The sequence below is a fragment of the Cygnus atratus genome, chromosome 8 (assembly GCF_013377495.2).
Source record: "Cygnus atratus isolate AKBS03 ecotype Queensland, Australia chromosome 8, CAtr_DNAZoo_HiC_assembly, whole genome shotgun sequence".
Lineage (NCBI taxonomy): Eukaryota > Metazoa > Chordata > Aves > Anseriformes > Anatidae > Cygnus > Cygnus atratus.
In genome coordinates this window covers 965,879-982,979 of record NC_066369.1, presented here as the reverse complement: position 1 = coordinate 982,979, position 17,101 = coordinate 965,879, and the positions used below count along the sequence as shown (strand labels likewise).

At 36.0% G+C, this 17,101-nt stretch overlaps 1 protein-coding gene across 5 annotated transcripts in view; it reads left to right on the top strand.

The window, feature by feature from the left end:
* EVI5 (ecotropic viral integration site 5) overlaps window positions 1-17,101 on the top strand; it is a 76,448-nt gene that overhangs the window by 38,171 nt on the left and 21,176 nt on the right. For all 5 annotated transcript variants that reach the window (XM_035537783.2, XM_035537780.2, XM_035537786.2 and 2 more), the window contains 3 exons: window positions 1,565-1,711; window positions 5,412-5,507; window positions 16,798-16,893. In XM_035537783.2, the coding sequence (XP_035393676.1) occupies window positions 1,565-1,711; window positions 5,412-5,507; window positions 16,798-16,893 (339 nt within the window). The remainder of the gene's footprint in view (window positions 1-1,564; window positions 1,712-5,411; window positions 5,508-16,797; window positions 16,894-17,101) is intronic.

The following is a 17,101-nucleotide window of genomic DNA, read 5'->3' as shown; positions in this document are numbered from 1 at the left end:
TTCAGCTCCAAAATATGTCTTGTGTTTTTTTAGCTGGTTTTTCCCATTTCCCAACTGGTGGATTAGGAGGAAGAATTTAGTGCATACAGTCCAGTTTAATGTCTCTTAGTCTCTTACAGTACTAAGCTTTCTTAATTTCTAATTTGGACTAATTAGTGGACTCTGCATGAATGTGAGTCTTAATTCATCAAATTGTAACTGGTATAATAACAAAAGTGCACTTAAGTTATTTCCAATTTCACAAGCCTTCACCTAATTGTTGATTCACATAGCACTGTCACTTTAAGAATCAGAATTACTGTTTACTTCTGGTGAAATTGTCTATACTAGACCCTCTACCGAGGGCATGAATGTGATTACTAAAACGGACTCTGAGCAAAACAACTGTATGTTGTCAGTTCCTAGCAGAAGTTTTAACATTAATGTGCCAAAAAGGAAAAGAATGATCTAGTATTGTTCAGATGTGCAGAAAAGGGGGAAAAAAAATTGTCTGCCAAGATCTTTCTTTTGCACCTACAGTATGTTAACCAAACAAATCTGAAAGTGCATTAAAATTTCTAAGTTCATATTACATTTGTGAACTCTCAAATGACTCAGCAGAATGTGTTGTTGATTGAGAAGTGTTTGTAACAGGATTTTGAGAAATCTTCCCATGCTAAACGATACTTGAGGGAGGTACGCAAACAAAAACTTGTCAAGCTTTTGGCAATCCCAGAAACCAGGAGAGTATGTAAATAAGTGCTACTGAAGAGAGATGAAATGATTGTAAGGTATGTGGTGGCTTACTACTGACAGAGGACCACTTCTTGTTATAGTAACTTAATAAAAGTTTCGTCTTGCCTTAACTTCTAAAACTTTTACTGAAGTGTTAATACTGTTTCACAGCAGCACTAATGTGTTTTGTTGGTTTTCCCCTATCTATTTGGTTTAGTCAGTAGGGGGCATAGGTATCCTGTACTCTGCATTACATGTAGTAATTGCAAGACCTCTAGGTAGTTCTCGCTTCAGTGTTAGGCATCAAGTCCCTGTGCATGCTTATGCTGTCCAGCTGTCACTTGAAAGAAAGGCAGTGGTTCTCGTGTTGTGTGCTACTCTGTGCACAGCTTCACTTAAGAAAAGCACGTTAGTACAAGACAATTAATCTTAACTATGGTGCCATATTACTTTCAGGAATTCATTGGAATGGGAACTGTGCACACAGTATTTTTGCCATACCTGATGTTTCTTGGTTATGTCAGCTTGTAGCTGTGATTGGGATGCAAGTTCACAAAATCTTTGACTTACCTAAGCACGAGACCAGTAGAAACAGATGTACAGCAGCATTGTGCTGATGTTTTTACAATGAATCTTATGTTGTTTAAGAACTCTCTAATTATCCTGGCTGATGTTTAAAACTCTTCTAATTGTATTTAGAAAGAAAATTCTGAATGCATTTCCATCAAGTCTTTCTATAGCGACTGATCTGTCAAGTCTGTCTTGTCAGACTTCAGGGAAGTAGATTAATCTTAAATAATAATATTTCCTTACCATGCATCTTCTTTTTCTTTCTTGTTACAAATGTCAGAGTCAGATCAATAATAACCATTTGCGAAGGGCAGAGCAGGAGGTTACCAGCCTACAAGGGAAGGTACAGTATCTTTCTGCACAGAACAAAGGACTTCTTGCTCAGCTGAATGAAGCAAAACGAAGACAAGCAGAGATTGAATGTAAGGTAAACAACATGAATAGAATATTTGTCCACTAATGCATATGTAATGTTAGTATTTTCCACTCGTGTTGAATAGAATTGAGTTCTAACTAAGAAGTAAAATCACAAAACCAAAACTTTCTTTACCAATTTGACAGTGTCATCTTGAATTTACCATCTCTCAAAATCATTTGAGGTTTTGATAGAGCTGCTTCTTTGTGGTCCCACAAAGAGAAGCTTTTACTTCAAAATGTGGTTCTACTCAGAAAAGTGTCTGTGTGCAATATATAAAAAAGGTACTCTTCTGCTTAACAGATTCTGATCGCTGTGTACTGTCTTCAGTGACAGAAGAGGTTAATTACTTCAACGCTGGCTATTACTGTAGAACTAGCTTAGGTTTAAAAAAGGGAGTAAAAGTAGTGTTAGAATGGAGAGGTGTACAGAAAGGAGTGTTACAGTATTCATTGCCTAAAAAGTAACTAGCCTCTAAGAGATCAGCCTAAAAAAAATGGGTAAGAAAGTAATGTTTCTTACTGTCAGTGCACAAGAGCTCTATCTGATGCTTGGGTCTCAGACTAATTTTGTAAGTAAATCCATAACCAATCCTTAATACTTTATCTTATAAACTGTGCATACGATATGGAAAAGCAATAAAGGATTAGTCTTACAAAGTTTTTCTTTTAACTTGGATGAAATTGCTTCAAGATTCTTTGAAAATCGCCGTTGTTAATAACCAACAAATTACTAGTACTGACATACAGTAACATTAGATTTTGAAACTTGTTTTGCAATTGCTGTTAAAAAGATTACAGTTTACATCGTGGCAATTTTATAGTGTAAAATGAAATACTACCCATTTGATGTATGCACACTCTCTGGAGTTCTACTGTTTAACTGTTAGATTGTGACCTTTTCTGTTTAAATAGATTTTTTTTGCTAACTGTATTGAAAGGTGGTTAAATTTAATTTGTTGGAAACTACCTTTGTTCAACATAGCTTTAACTTGTTCCTTTTTCCCTCTTCCTCTGACACTTGTTGCAAGTTGTTGTGACTTTATTCTGCAATCTGTACAAACAATTCAAATTTTTTATAGATTTAATAAGAATGCTGACATCAAAACTTAAACCATGTTGAACAATATACTTAAGTTTAACTATTCTCCTACTCCTTAAATAGGACATAACTTAGTATTGAACTTAACACTGCTATTTCAAACTTATAAAAAACTTTTCTATTTCAAACGGTATGATAACATACTATTAAGTGAAAAACGAGAGGATATTAAAAGCCCTCGTACTTTGACTGTTGGTTTGTTCTGATTCCTTCCCCTCGTTCTCCACATGCAAGCTACTGGAAGGATGATTTTTTTTAGCTTAATCTAAGATTTATGTCAAGTTTTCTTTTCTTGTTCTAGAACAGTCTCTCTTAGGTTTCTGTCTCCCCATCTCTATACCCCAAACAAGTTACTGCTTGGGATTGTTTAAGGTTATTTCACTATCAGGAAAGTGAGACTTTACTTCAAGTTTACTTTAAATTTAAAAACTGAAGTAGAAAGAAGCGTTGTTATGCTTGTCGAGCCAAAATCTTGTGACATCACTGTCTTTTTTTCTAAATTGACTGGATTTATGAGAAACCAGCATATCCTCTGACTACTATGTAATGTACATGTGACAAGTGTGAAGGGCTGATGTCCAGCAAAAACTACCCTTGTCTTATCTATAGCCCTTCTAGAAGTAGATTCAGTGCCTGTCACTTTATAGTGTTGCTACTGACTTAGATTTGGCTTGACAATAGCAGCAAGGTTGAATTTAAAAGACACTTTTGCTGTGTAAATACGTGAAATAAGGCTATTTAATAGGTCACTGATGCAACAGGAAAAGTCTCAGTGATTTTTCAGGTAATGTCATTGAGGAATGAAGACAAACGTCAAGTTTCTGTAGCACTAAATATTTTTTAAAGTTCTACTTTGCATTTCCTTAAATATGGCAAGTTTGTTTTTCCTGATTCCATTAGAAACTTTTATTTGTTTTTTATTTCCCCCCTCCTGTTATTTCAAATTATCTGAAGCACGATCTAGTTTTATTTGTCATTACAACTTTGCTAGGTAGTGAGATTTCTACTTAAAGTTTTATCAAAAAGACATTTGTATTTTCAACTCCTCAGTTCTTCTATGTAAAAAGAGCTAGTGTATTAGTTCTGGAGCTTATTTTCTTTAAATAATAGCTTAAATTAAAACTTGTGTAGCAAGTGTGCATCTTATACCACCTATACAGTAATTGTTTCCTGTCATTGTGTCCTGTGTTATGGATTTCCTTTAATCTGAATGCTGGTTCTACAGCAAGAATTTCATTTCAAACTTTCTTGAAACATAGCACTAATGTCTCTAATCGGTTATGTTAAGGAATTTACAACATAAGATTTGTGCCCTCATCCCAGTCTTGTCTTTCCTCATATCAACTTCTGTGGTAATTATTGAGAACATACCGCGTTTCAGTGATAAAGCCATCAGCACCATCTAGAATGACACTATTGACTCATCTCAGATATTCAAGTCAAGAGTCATTTAGCTTTCAGTTAAATTCATGCAATCCTGTGGACTTGTGGGTTTTGCTTTGTGTGGGCAATTGTGCAGCAGAATTTAGCAATAATGGCTAAGTTTTGGCTGGCACAGGATAGATCCCTCTGAAATGAAATCAACTGATTACAAATGCTGTTAATTGGATACTATAGAAAAGATGCACTTTCATTACAGCAACCTTAAAAACAAATGACATCTTTTCAGGTAGCTGTCATGGATAAACTTTGGCATGTTAAATTCAGTCTTGATCAAACTGCCTAATGAAGTTAAGTACTGTCAGTTGAAAGCACGCATTAAAGTAACTGAAATACTGTAACTGACTCACAGCAACTGCAGTTTGCAGAGTTCCACGAGTCTGCCATAAAAGTTTGTGTCCCTGAGCCTATTCTGGACAAAAGCAGACTAACTTGCGCTCCAGCTGAAAGTGTTGCTGACTGAGTATCTATCCCTCTTCTTCCTATGTGGTTGTACCAAGCTAGTGACAACGTAATATTAGTTTTATGTTCTCAAGTCTTGAGGGCTTGCTACATCAGATAGAAATAAGGAAATTTCCTTCTCTTGTCCAAACTCAAATTGCCTGTCACTGTTAAACTTATACCAGGAATCTGATCATAGGTTATGGGCATTAGAATTTTATCCTAAACTGTCTCGCAGATCGTTGTTGTATACTGTGACTAAGATAGCTGGACTAAAATGCTCTTTTATTATTATTTTTAGACAAATTTATTCAAAGAATGATGGTACAAGTAACTTCTATGTAGCTTTGCTGTTTATTAACAAAGCCGGAAGCGGAAGAATGACCTGATGGTCTGTTATAATCATGTTGATGCTTTATCTTAACTTAAAAAATAATGTTTCTGGAAGACAAGACATATATTGTTTAGACCTGGACATTTTCAGACCTACAGTACTTTTGAAAGTTTCATGAGTATTAGGGGATTGTAGTTTGGAATTGATAGCAGATGATTGCACAATTATATGGGCTAAAATTACGTGTGGATTCTTTAGAATATGCCTTATCAGGAGGTATGCTACTCTTTGGTATAAGTTTTCTTTGTTTACGTGATTTTGAGTAAATGCAGCACATGGTTTTTAATCAATTAAAACTGGTATTATTTGTTAGCTTTAATTTATTACTTCTTTCAGAGTAAAGAAGAAGTGATGGCAGTACGGCTCCGTGAGGCAGACCGCATTGCAGCTGTGGTGGAACTCCAACAGCATATTGCTGAATTAGAAATCCAGGTAATAAGTCATGGCATTAAATGTGTGACTGGATCCTGATTACTTTCTGTACTTTTTCCTTCCTCCACTTTCTTTCCTTTTTAACTTGCTGTGCATACAATGCATTGCTTTGCCAAGTGGGATGATACTATCTTGCTAAATTTGCCTCCTTTGTAAGCAAAGGCCTTAAACTTAAACTTCTTCCTTAAACTTCTGGGGATACTGGTCAGCTGTTAGTAATTACTTTTGTACAAGCTACTTGTGTAAGGCACCACTTTTAAACTCTGACTTCTGTATTTGTTTTTTGTCTTGTAATTAGTAATTTTTACTAGTATATTAGATTGAAAATTATTTTTAAAAAAAGCCCACGTTTTAATTCCAGTAAGCATCCTTATCTGCACTTACTCTTCTGCTATGATCAGTTGGTGGATTTGTTGTAAAACTTACTCCCTTTGTTTAAATCTTGAAACCAGAAATGTTGTTTAATGCTGTCATGCTACTGTAGGATCTGAAGGTGCATCCTTTAGCCCCTGTGCTGTTCCTTACACTTTCAGTTCCCTTTGGAGCTTTTGTAGTCCCATGAACTCACTGCTTCCGTGATGAAAGAACCACTTATGGAAGTGATTGCTTTTTCTATTTTTTTCCTTTGAGAAATTATGATGGATAGACTGTCCTTCATATATACTCTTACACCGTTCCTCTGTCTGAATTTTGCTGTGTCTATCTGTAAAGGTTTTCTTGGTTCTTATTTGCAAGAGAATAAGTAGCTTTAAACTTACACTTTTTTAAACTGGCAATGCTAGTGTCTATTTTCCCTTTGAAATCTCCCCTTCACAATGACTTCATTGTACAGTGTCAAAGCCTTCTTTTTGCCTGTGATTTCCAACTACTTAAATGTTTTCCAACTCTTCATATATGGAATTAACTTGCTTCCTAAAACAGCTTTTTATTCCTACATAAATCTTGGTTACCATTTTACTAACAGCATGAGAAAAATGTACAGTAACATGTTCTCATCTTGTTTCTGTAAGATCAACTTGTATTATGTAAATGACTGTAAAATAAATTTAATGGAGCTTGCATAAAGATTTTTCACTTTGAATATTTTTTCCTGTACTGCAGTAGGCACCAAATATATTAAAAGATAAAGTAATCACTTCTTTTAATCACATAATGCTTAGATAATGCTGTGATCAGTGCATTAGAAATACTTATCTAAGTAAGCATTGCATATGAATCACTTATCTTCTAGTAAGATAACGAGAGAATAGCTGAGTTTAGGTCAATCTTTTACTTCTGTGTTAGCAATTTATTTTAAAAAGATTACGTTGATTTCAAATAATGTTATTTTGTAGGTGAGAAGTCAGTAGCTTATTTTGCATTATTTCTACTTTAACAGACTTTAAATGCTCTCCTGCTTCATTTGTTTCGCTAGTACAGGTAGCCCAAAAAGCACTGTAGTTCTGTTACTATAAAATGAAGAAACAGTGAATCCCCCAATGATCTGTTTTGTCACCCCATTAGAATTGTATTCATATTTTTAATGTAAATACACTTGTTTTTTGTGGTTTGACTGATCAAATCATCAGTGCTTAATCATTCTATAGTGCTCTTCTATTCTGTTTCCGTATTTCTGCTGAAGCTATGGGTGTCAGAATTGTGTGTAGATTTTTATAATACCTTATATAAGATGGGTAAAGAAGGTAAATACAGGAAGGGAATCTGTTTTGTAAGTCTGCCTTATACATCCAAAGAATGCATTGTTTCATGTTCATTTGTTTATCCACATCATCGCTCCTTCCTTTTCACAATCGCTACTTTGCATGATGTAATCTTTAGTTATGTTTTTCCGTTTTTCTCATTTTCTAGGTTGCCTTGTTTTTGGTTTCCTACTAAAGTACATTTCAAGTTCTCATCTCTTTGGTATTCCTAGATCATCACCTGTTAATGATTTCTTGATCCGTAACCTCTTAGTAAGATTCTTTCATTCTGCACGAATGAGAATGGCTCTACTTTCTGTACAGTCTGGAACATGAAGTCAGTGGTTCATACTTTTAATGAGTTTCCACGTTAGGTTTTTGGTGAACTATTCATCTCAAACTTATACTAGTCTGAAGTATAGCTTGTTCAGTTGTGAAATACATGTTTTGAGTGTTAACTGTGTATAAACATTTAAAACAAAAGTGATTTAGTTGAAGTAAGTTCCTCTAATGTCAATTTGGTTATTTTCGATACTCCAGACCTGATTTTAGATGTTTCTATAGGGCTGTGACAACTTCTTCAGCGTGTAAGATTCCGTAAGCGAATAGGTATTTGACCAGCGTGTTTTTTGTCAGCAAATATGAAACTTAAGATCAAAATTTCTTTTTGGGTACTTGGGCTCAAAGGCCTCTGAAACACCTGCAACAAAAATACTGATGGAGTTGGAAAGCCTTAATTTCCAAAGGAGTAAACTAAAACATGCAATTGATACTAGAGCTTCAGTTGGGGAAAAAAAAAAAGGCCTTTTAAGGAAACTGCTAGTCTAGGCAGAGAGATGAGATACTAGAGAACTTCTTTCCCAGAGAAAGAGCTGCCTTCAATTTTCTTCAGATCACCTCGTTACTGGGATGCTGTGGTCTGATGTGAAGAGTGGAGGGCGTTTTAATCTGGGCTTGCCTTAATGATTTGAAATACAACATTTAAGACCATAAAGTGCATGTGACTAGTCTTTAGTGTGTAGGTTTCTCTCAAAGTAATCATGCTTAATATGGAGCATCATAAATAGGTCTGTCTGGGATTATTGTTTCAAAGCTGATAATGGTGAAGGGAGGAAGTTAACACATACCATTCCCCTGGAAAAAAAAAAAGATGCTTTTCTGAGAAGCAAGGGGAAAATCTAGGGATTCAGTGCAAGGTCCACATGGTCCATAGAAATGCTTAACCTAAATCATGTGGTTTTCTTTTAAATGTTCATGTAGGTGTAGGTGCAAGACACTGGCGTTAACTCTGTAACACAGAGTATCACTACTCCCACATACGAACTGATCTGACGTTACATACACAAATGCTAGATTTAAATCACAGTTTCTGGGTCACTTGTAGTTTTGGTTAGTAATAATGACGGAGGGTGAAGGAGGTAGTTCTATCACTTACTAGTAGATGTAATTGTATAGCAAGATGTCGGTTTATTATGATATTAGGAAGTTTTTATATATTCTGAATGTCATCTCATCTTTGTCAGGCATTCAGTTCCTGACGCTGACCCTTTACACTTCTGTGTTTTGAAGTGCAAAAAATAGGCCAATACACGATGGATGTTCTTAAACAAGTCTGATGCATTCCTTAATGAAAATAACACAAAACTGAAGTGTTACTGAAGTTTAATTTGTTGCATATGCCTAAGTCACAGAAGTGACAAAGGAAAAACCCTGAAGTCGTATATAAACAAAGGTGTACTCCATCAGCTCTTGTTTTGTCCTCTGCTCTCTTCTTGTTTTTTTTCCCCTCGCTAGTTCAGCTCATAAAGCCCTTGGGAAGCAAGTATCACCTGAAGTACTTAGCAGGCTTCTGAGTTTTGAACAGGGCACTTAACCAAATCATTAACAAATTAAGGATTTTTGGATGGCTGGGCTGCAGGTTTTTGTACCTCTGTGCTGGTGAAAAGCCGTCCTCCTCATTTGATGTTTCACTTTCTTACAGAAGTTAGTTTGGCCAAAATAAGTCAGTTATAAGATGGGAGTCTGTGTACTCTGACCCCTTTTATCTTATTCTTGTGTAAGATTTAGTAGATAGCTAGGACAAGGAATGGATATTGTCTCCCTTTATTCCTATAGTCAATCAGTAAAACGCTGGGTTTGCTTCCTCATGTAATTCATCTTTTGTTTTCACTTGATCTTGACTGATAGGTTTGAATGTCCTTATAGCTTTTAATGTCCTAATATCAGCCTTTAGCACACTATTAGTTTGTGTAGTGCTTTCTTAAAACTGCCAAGAGAGCAGTCTACCAAGCTTAACTACACTTTTGGCCTAATAGCAAGAGTTCCCCCTGATCATGTATCGGCAGTCCTGTTGGTCACTCAGCACTGCTGAGGTTTTCTTTTGGTTGGGTGTTTTTTTTTTTTTTTAAAGCTTTCCTTGTAGTAGTCGAAGGCAGGATGGGCTAAGGGGGGGGAGGGAGGCTTTAGAGAAATTCAGGCAGGGTTAAATAAGTTGTAGTTAAAAGCTGCAGTTAGTCAGCTGGCCAAGGTAAGGAGCACTGTGCCAGTGAAGCATAGACAGACTAAGGAAGCAGAGCTGTGGCAGCTGCAGACTCTGCTCTGCATCTTAATCCATTGCTCTCCATTTCCATTCCGGCTGGTGACCTGTGGCTATCCTCTTGAAATAGTCCGTGTCTGGATTGGGATGAGGAGGTACAGAGCACATTTGTAATATAGAAAACTTTTTACATCTGAGTAATCTTAAAGGGGAAACTGTCTATTAGAGTTCATTCTTCTGTTGGTTATGTTGATCTGGACAGGGGGTAACATCACTTCCTTCTTGGTGTGTTTCCTGGCAGATTCAGAGAATTGTCACACTTACCCTATCTTTAACCATGTCAAAGCTGCTTTAAGAGCAACTGTAAAGGAAATCCATGATTGTGCTAGTTCTCTCCCCCACAGTTTAAACTCTTAGCACTATTTCGCTAGAATGAAGCCTTTCTATGACCTCTGTTTAATAACTTTTCCAAGTACTAACTGTTGAGTAAAGAAATTGTTTCCATCTTTTCAAATTACAGGAAACTTTTTTTACTCTTATCAATAGTGGTGTGTGATGTTAGTGATGTGTTTTTTGAAAGTCTAGAATGAGTCACTGTAAAGTCACTGAAAGGACACTAGTTACCACATTTACCCTTCTGAATAAACTTCATTTACATTTTTTAATGCTGTCTTGCCACAGAGTAAGAGTTTAAAAGCCTGCCCTGAAAAGAGGCTGAGGCAGATTGTTACTAAGTAAATATTTTTAAGTCAGAAAAAAAAAAGAGGGAAATATCCTACCCTTTATACAGCTTTAGTAAAGCTGATAGATACACTGTCTGAGGAACAGTATCTGTCTGGTGTCCCTCCATTTTGACTGCCCATAAAACTATTGGTTTTGTTTTTCTGTATTTAAGTTCATAGTTATTAATGTGAAAACAACCCTTGATATCTAATTTAAATAGTCTAATTTCTTGTTGACATATATTTTCCAACTGTGATCATCAAGAATGTTTTAGAAAACTTTAATCTTGCAATTTTCTTGGGATGAAGCACCTGCAACTACAGACATAAGGCCTCCGGTGTGTTCCAGGTGTTCTCAGTGAATTTTTCAATTTAAACTTTTTGTCATGACTATTACTGTACTTGATTTTTGTGGAGGATACTATACAGTAATAGTTTCAGGTATTTAATACTAGCGCTCTGTCCCTGTGCTGCTTTTGCCAGCAGTGAATCCTGGTTCTGGGCTGATTGAGGCTGGAGGTTCTCCACATACTCAGTAGTTCTCAGACTGCAGGTTAATGTGCTTCTGGAGAACTTGCTGCTGCTGCTTGGGAAGGTATAGTAACAATGCTTTTCTCTTAAAAAGCCAGACAAAGGAGGATTACATCTGATATTACAGCCATGCATCTCAACTGATAAATTTTGTGGGCAGAACTTTTCCTCAAGCTAAAACAAATTTTTGAGGAACAGACTTTTTGTCTCAGGAGCTCTATGTATAGATCTGGGTATGCAGACAAGTACTCTCGAACTTCAGAGCAGGGCGAGGGAGGTGAGAGCTTCCACAACTGAAGGGGCCTAAGTGACTTCTGTTTTAGCAGTTGCTTTTTTGATCTGCAGGGCTCATTTCCTGCTCCTCCACTGCCTGTGCTGCTCCCTCTCTATGCACAACCTCTCAGGCCAGAGGCTGGATTGCATGTTGGCTGTTTGCGCTGTAACTTTGCCTTGAGCAGAGCTGATACCTGGTTACCAGGGCATTTTTCCCTGGTACAGGGATTTCTAACCCTGTTAGTGCTGGTGGAGTCCATCAGTTGAAAAGGACAAAAAGTCTGAGGGGGACAATAAGTCATCTCAAAGTAGCAAAATTGAGATGATGGCCCTCAAATTGTTATGTAGCACCAACTGGTATTACTTTTCTAACTTTTCTAAAAACCTTCCTGGGACGGGGAGGTAGGCAATGCATTGGTGCCAGTATGCAGAAACAATATCTCAGGGAAATTTATGTGGAAATTCATTCATATGACTGTGGGTTTTTAAACAGAAATTCCTTGATTATAGAGTTGCCTAGCTTTAATTTTTTTTGCTATTCTGGTTACTTAGACGTTTTTTCTTCTTGATATGTTACCTAGCTTCAAGAATGTTTGTTTTAAACTTAAAATTACTATTATTTGCCTAGAGACTAGGCATTCTTCTTTGTGTCGTGACCTCCCCAAATACCACAGATTTTCTGTAATAATGCTCCACTTAAAAAAAAAAAAAAAACAAAAAAACAACCCACATCCTATGTGTGCAGTCTTAGATTTTTTTAAACCCCTATGAAGAGAGATTAGTAATTGCTTATGTTATTTCCTTTTAAAAGTTGTGATGTTAATACCCTAAAGGCTTGTTAAGATGTAAGTAAACATTCACTTTTGAACCAGTCCAGTTTGAGTGTTTTTTCAGAAATATATAACAACTCAAGCACAGTATAAAACTAACGCAGAGCAAAATGCATGGTACCTACTGAAGTAAATGCTATGATAGGAAGCATTTAATTAACCTACATAAAAGCAGTTTAATTTTTCTTTTGTCAGTGGAACTGTCTGCTAAATGAGGAGGACAAGGCAGTTTACAGTCAAAACATATAAAAATGTGATTTAATGGAAACAGAAACCCTTATATTGTATTACCTGTCTTTATACGAGACAGGTTTTATGTCCTCTGTCCTTTATGTCCACCCTTGGCATTCAAGACTGTTAAGATGAATTTTATTTTTTTGCTGTGGAAGACTTCCTGAATCAATCCATCCTAAAACATGCATCTTCCAGCTCATCTGCATGGCTTGATGCTTGAAGCTAGAAACTAGCAATAATAATAGGATTGACAAGGAAGAAGAGTATTAAAAATGTTCTGAATGTAGGCTCAGACCTTCTAGGCTGCTGGGGCTGGACTATGGAGAGTCCAGGCTCTGTCCTTTGGGCAGGTAGCTCTTTGTTCCCCATCTCAAGTTACTCTTGAAATGGAAGCTTAGTAGCTGAGCTTCCATCCACCACAGCAGGTCCCTAGGCTGAAATGACTGAAGTAAGAGAAGACTTGATCCACATAAGATTGATTTCTGTCTGTCTGAATGAATATTTTCAATATTCCTTCCTACTGATATCTCAGGAGGAGAAGTAACCCTATAAAGAACAGACTAGTTTGATATCTGGAAGTGAAATAAGTCTGGCAGCAGAAGAACAGAAAAATGGAAAAACTCATTTCTGTAGAGAAATGCATGATAGAGGGCTATAGCAATTCCTCAAATTATCTTCCGTTACCCTGCAGTATACCAACAACCATAACTAATTGCAACAACCTTATCCTGCAAATAATAGGTTAAGGATGAAATGTGCAAGAATTCATCAGTATTACTGTCTAAAGTCCTTACACGTGTTTCAGTTCTATTCAGTACTTGTTATATCTTCACTTCTCAGTTTCTTTCCCACTTGTATGTCATTTGCAACCTAGCTAATTCCTTGTCCCTCTACTTCAGGCCAAGTTTAATTCAGATTCAGAGCTGGGAACAAACAACCATCAGTTGCAGCATGCCACATGACTAGATCAATTTGAAGAGTCAGAAATTATTTCTGCATAATATGGTGTTATATTTGAGGCTGAAAAAGCTAAGCTGAAACGGCTCAAGCTTAATAAGCCACTAAATGAAACATGAACTTAAAAATCCTTTCTGCAGCTTCCTTTTGTGAGACAAATGTTTGGAGCATGGGTATGCTTACAGTCTAGAGTTTCCAGCAGTCTCAGTGGCACATAGCATCAAAGCACAGCTAACATCATCCAGAATTATGGTGCGCAAGTGGGAATCTGACCGGTATGGGGACAGAACTTGGGGTTTGTTTTACTGTGGTGGTGATTTTCACTATTTCAAGATATGCACGCACTGACAGTACTCCTTAAAAAGTGACTCTAGGACGATATCACGATTGTTTTATAAAAACATTAAGTTCTTATTTCACAACTACCATAAAAATTTCACAACTACCATAAAAAAACAATAAATAGTGCTGTGTCATATAACCTAGCATAGGTTGAGAAGCAAATCTAGAATGACAGAATTTTGGGAAGTAAGCTTTTGTTGTGACATACAAAAAAAAAAAGTAGGGAAAGCTGTTCCTATTGTTTTCTGGAGTAGTAAAAGGAACTGCAGATGTTGAAAGTTTCCTGCCATCAGGTTTTGGTTTTGATGTCTGTCAACTGCTCTAATAAAAAGCTAGTGTTAAAGAATGTTACTACTAAATTTAAGCTGTTCAAAATAAAACGTGCCTTTAATTACCAAATGCTCATCAGAAGCTGAAAATTCCTAGCAAGTAGTATGAACTTAATGCAAATATAAAATGATTGGAAAATGCAGCAGTTTTGCATATTTTGTTATTATATGAAAATATTGGTGAGAAACATCAATCTTTTACAGTTTTAAAGAATTATAGATAACAAAGACCATTTTGTGACATAAAACTACTTGAAATGTTTTGATTCATCTGAAAGATGTAAAATTTCATCTGTTTGCATATCTGATTTAGAGAACAAGTAATACTTCTTCGGAAGAATTAAATATTTTAATGCTATGTCTGATGCCTGCATGTTTTCCAGTGGTTTGCTAATGCAGCTGCATGAGTGTATTTTAAATAACCAATGACACAAACAACAAACCGAATTTAACAGCAGCAACTTTAAAATAGGTTTTAAAAAAGTGTGTGTATGTGTGCATATATACATCTTTGCTGCTCAGAGAGATGGAAAACAACTGAGGAGATTAATACCTTGTCCTAAAATTTATGTAGCACCCATCCAATTTACCCACTGTAAATACATTTTGTAGCTTATAGAACATAGTCTTAAATAGTTAGAGCTAGAAATACCTGATTTCTTTATTTTTATTTTTCACAGCTAGTGAAAAGGATCAGCTTCTGACTTCTAGTATTTTTGAATACTGCAAGAGGAAGTTACAGCATGAGTTTTCTTTGAAAAATGTATTTGTAGAAAATCACATTGCAGGGTTCCTTTTTTGTGCTAAATACTTTTTGATGAGTTGTCAGCTCTACAAAATCTGTAAGGAAATTTCTGTTATGAAAGGAAAACTGAAACCTTCCTTGTCCTTCACTAGTAATGAGGACCTTGCAAGCCAGGCTTATGCTGACATTCAGCTTAAGTCAGTTTAAGCTGACTGGAGGTAGAGTCTGCTCTTCCATGAGCAAACTTAACATAGATATCACAGAATAACTTGGCATTAACTTTATGGTAATATTTGGGATAAAAAGCATTTAAATTTAGTGATAATATATAATTCCCAATAGCATATATACTCTACGTAGTATACAGTAACAGTTTTCAGCTATTTGTGCAGTGTTGAATTTAAGCTAATAACTTTCATCGTCTCTGCTGTTTATTCCTATTTAATCGGAAAATGCCTGTTTTGTGTCTTCTTGTGCACTCAATTCCAATGTAAACCCAGGTATTTACTTGTTTTAAAAGGGTTATGGCACCTGTCTTAAATTTATGGTGAAAATCCAACTTTACCTTTGTTTTATGATACAGTGATTTATGGTCACATCATGATTTGGAATCCAAGGTACCAGAGGCTAAAATGGAAAAGTCCATTTCAAATGGGGATAAAGGATTTAGATTAATGTTTCTCCCATGTACATTTCTGCTGTTGCAAGAGATACAGTCCTTCTTGTCTGGAGTCTCAACACCAATGAAGCTTTTTCTGTGTATGAATGTAAACTGCATTATTTTTGGTCTGCAAGTTTTGTTGCTCCTGCTTCTGTTTGGATTTCTCAGTACCAATAGTCATCCTTGTAAAGGGAGATAAGTTTTGTTTGCATTGTTGTTGTTTAATCTATTTAGCATGGGAAAAATGATAATACTTGCTACTTTTTTTTGTAAATTTGAGCCATGGATTGGCTAGGAAACTAAGTTTGATGTGCAATTAATTTACAACATGGAGTAATAGTGCATATGTGAATTAACAGTGAATATCAGAAAGTCATTCTAGTGATGTATACTCTGCAAGAACAAAACATCTCTGAAAGAGAAATTGCTTTGAGTTTGCCAACACTGAAACTATGCAGGATTGTTCTCTTCATTCAGCAAAAAGATTTTGGAATGCAAAATACTGTCCTGGTACATATTTGTGTCCTGGTGCTGTTTCAGGGAAAGCTATCTGTTAAAGCTTTTGCTTCGTATTTTGAAGAATAGTTGACACCCCTCATTCTACAAGGTATTTAAATTCCGTTTGCAAGTAACTTCAAGCTTGCCTGTTGAAGTTGATTTTTTTTTTTTTTTTTGCTTTCTTCAAGCATATGTAGAGATTTAGCAAAATGAGCTACAGGTAGAGAAGCCAGATTTTCTTGTTATAGATTTCTGGTTGTATGTGATTTACAGTCAGGTTAAAGACTTGCATAAAATCAAGGTGCTTCTACCTTCCAAAGTTGATAGCTGCTTCGGAAATTATTGCTTTGGAAATTATTCATTGGAGGGTAGAGGGGGACACAACAACATACCTACAGCTGTTGACTTGTACCTAGCAAAGTGAAGACATGGGCTGCTTTCAGAAAAGAGTTCTTTGCAGCAGGTGGTTATTTTTCTGAGATATGCCAAGAATTTGGTTTAGTCACGTTAGGATTCCCTTTAGAGATAAGCTGAAAGTGTTGCAGGCTTTCACATTTCAAGACGCTCAAAAAGATGTCATTGGCACTTAAGAGCTACATCAGGTTGACAAACCTTTTCATCTCTGACTTTTTTTTACTTGCCAATTTGTCATTGTACCTCTTACAGCATTGGTACTAAGGGACATTCCTTTTTTCACTTTTGCTCTCTGGGGTTCCTGCACAATAAATATAATTTTACTTGGGGGGGAGTGTTTCCCAGGGGATCAGCTTGGTCGGAACTACTTATACCTGCTGGTAACTTCAACCAGATGCAAAATGCTGGATGGTTTGTTTGTGTGCATGTGTGTGAATGTTGTCTGTACATGACAAAAATAAGCAAGCTGTTAAAATAGAATTTTAATATACCATATCTGTGAACAATTTGAATAAGATTCTTTTTTTAAATCAAAACAGAAAGAAGAAGGAAAAATTCAAGGGCAGCTTAATAATTCTGATTCTAACCAGTATATCAGAGAACTGAAAGATCAGATAGCTGAGCTGCATCATGAGGTAAGTGATAAAATTCTAGTGTCTGATCACTTGCACCTTTTGTCATATTTTAAATGTAGTAGGTCTTGCTTTTCTAGTAGCTATTATAGCTTCAGAACCTGATTTTGCCAGTGTAAATTATTTTAAATGAATTGAATTAACTTTTGTATATGAGTCTTGCCCTTGTATCCTGGGATGTAAGAGAACAAAAATCTCCTTAATTATATGA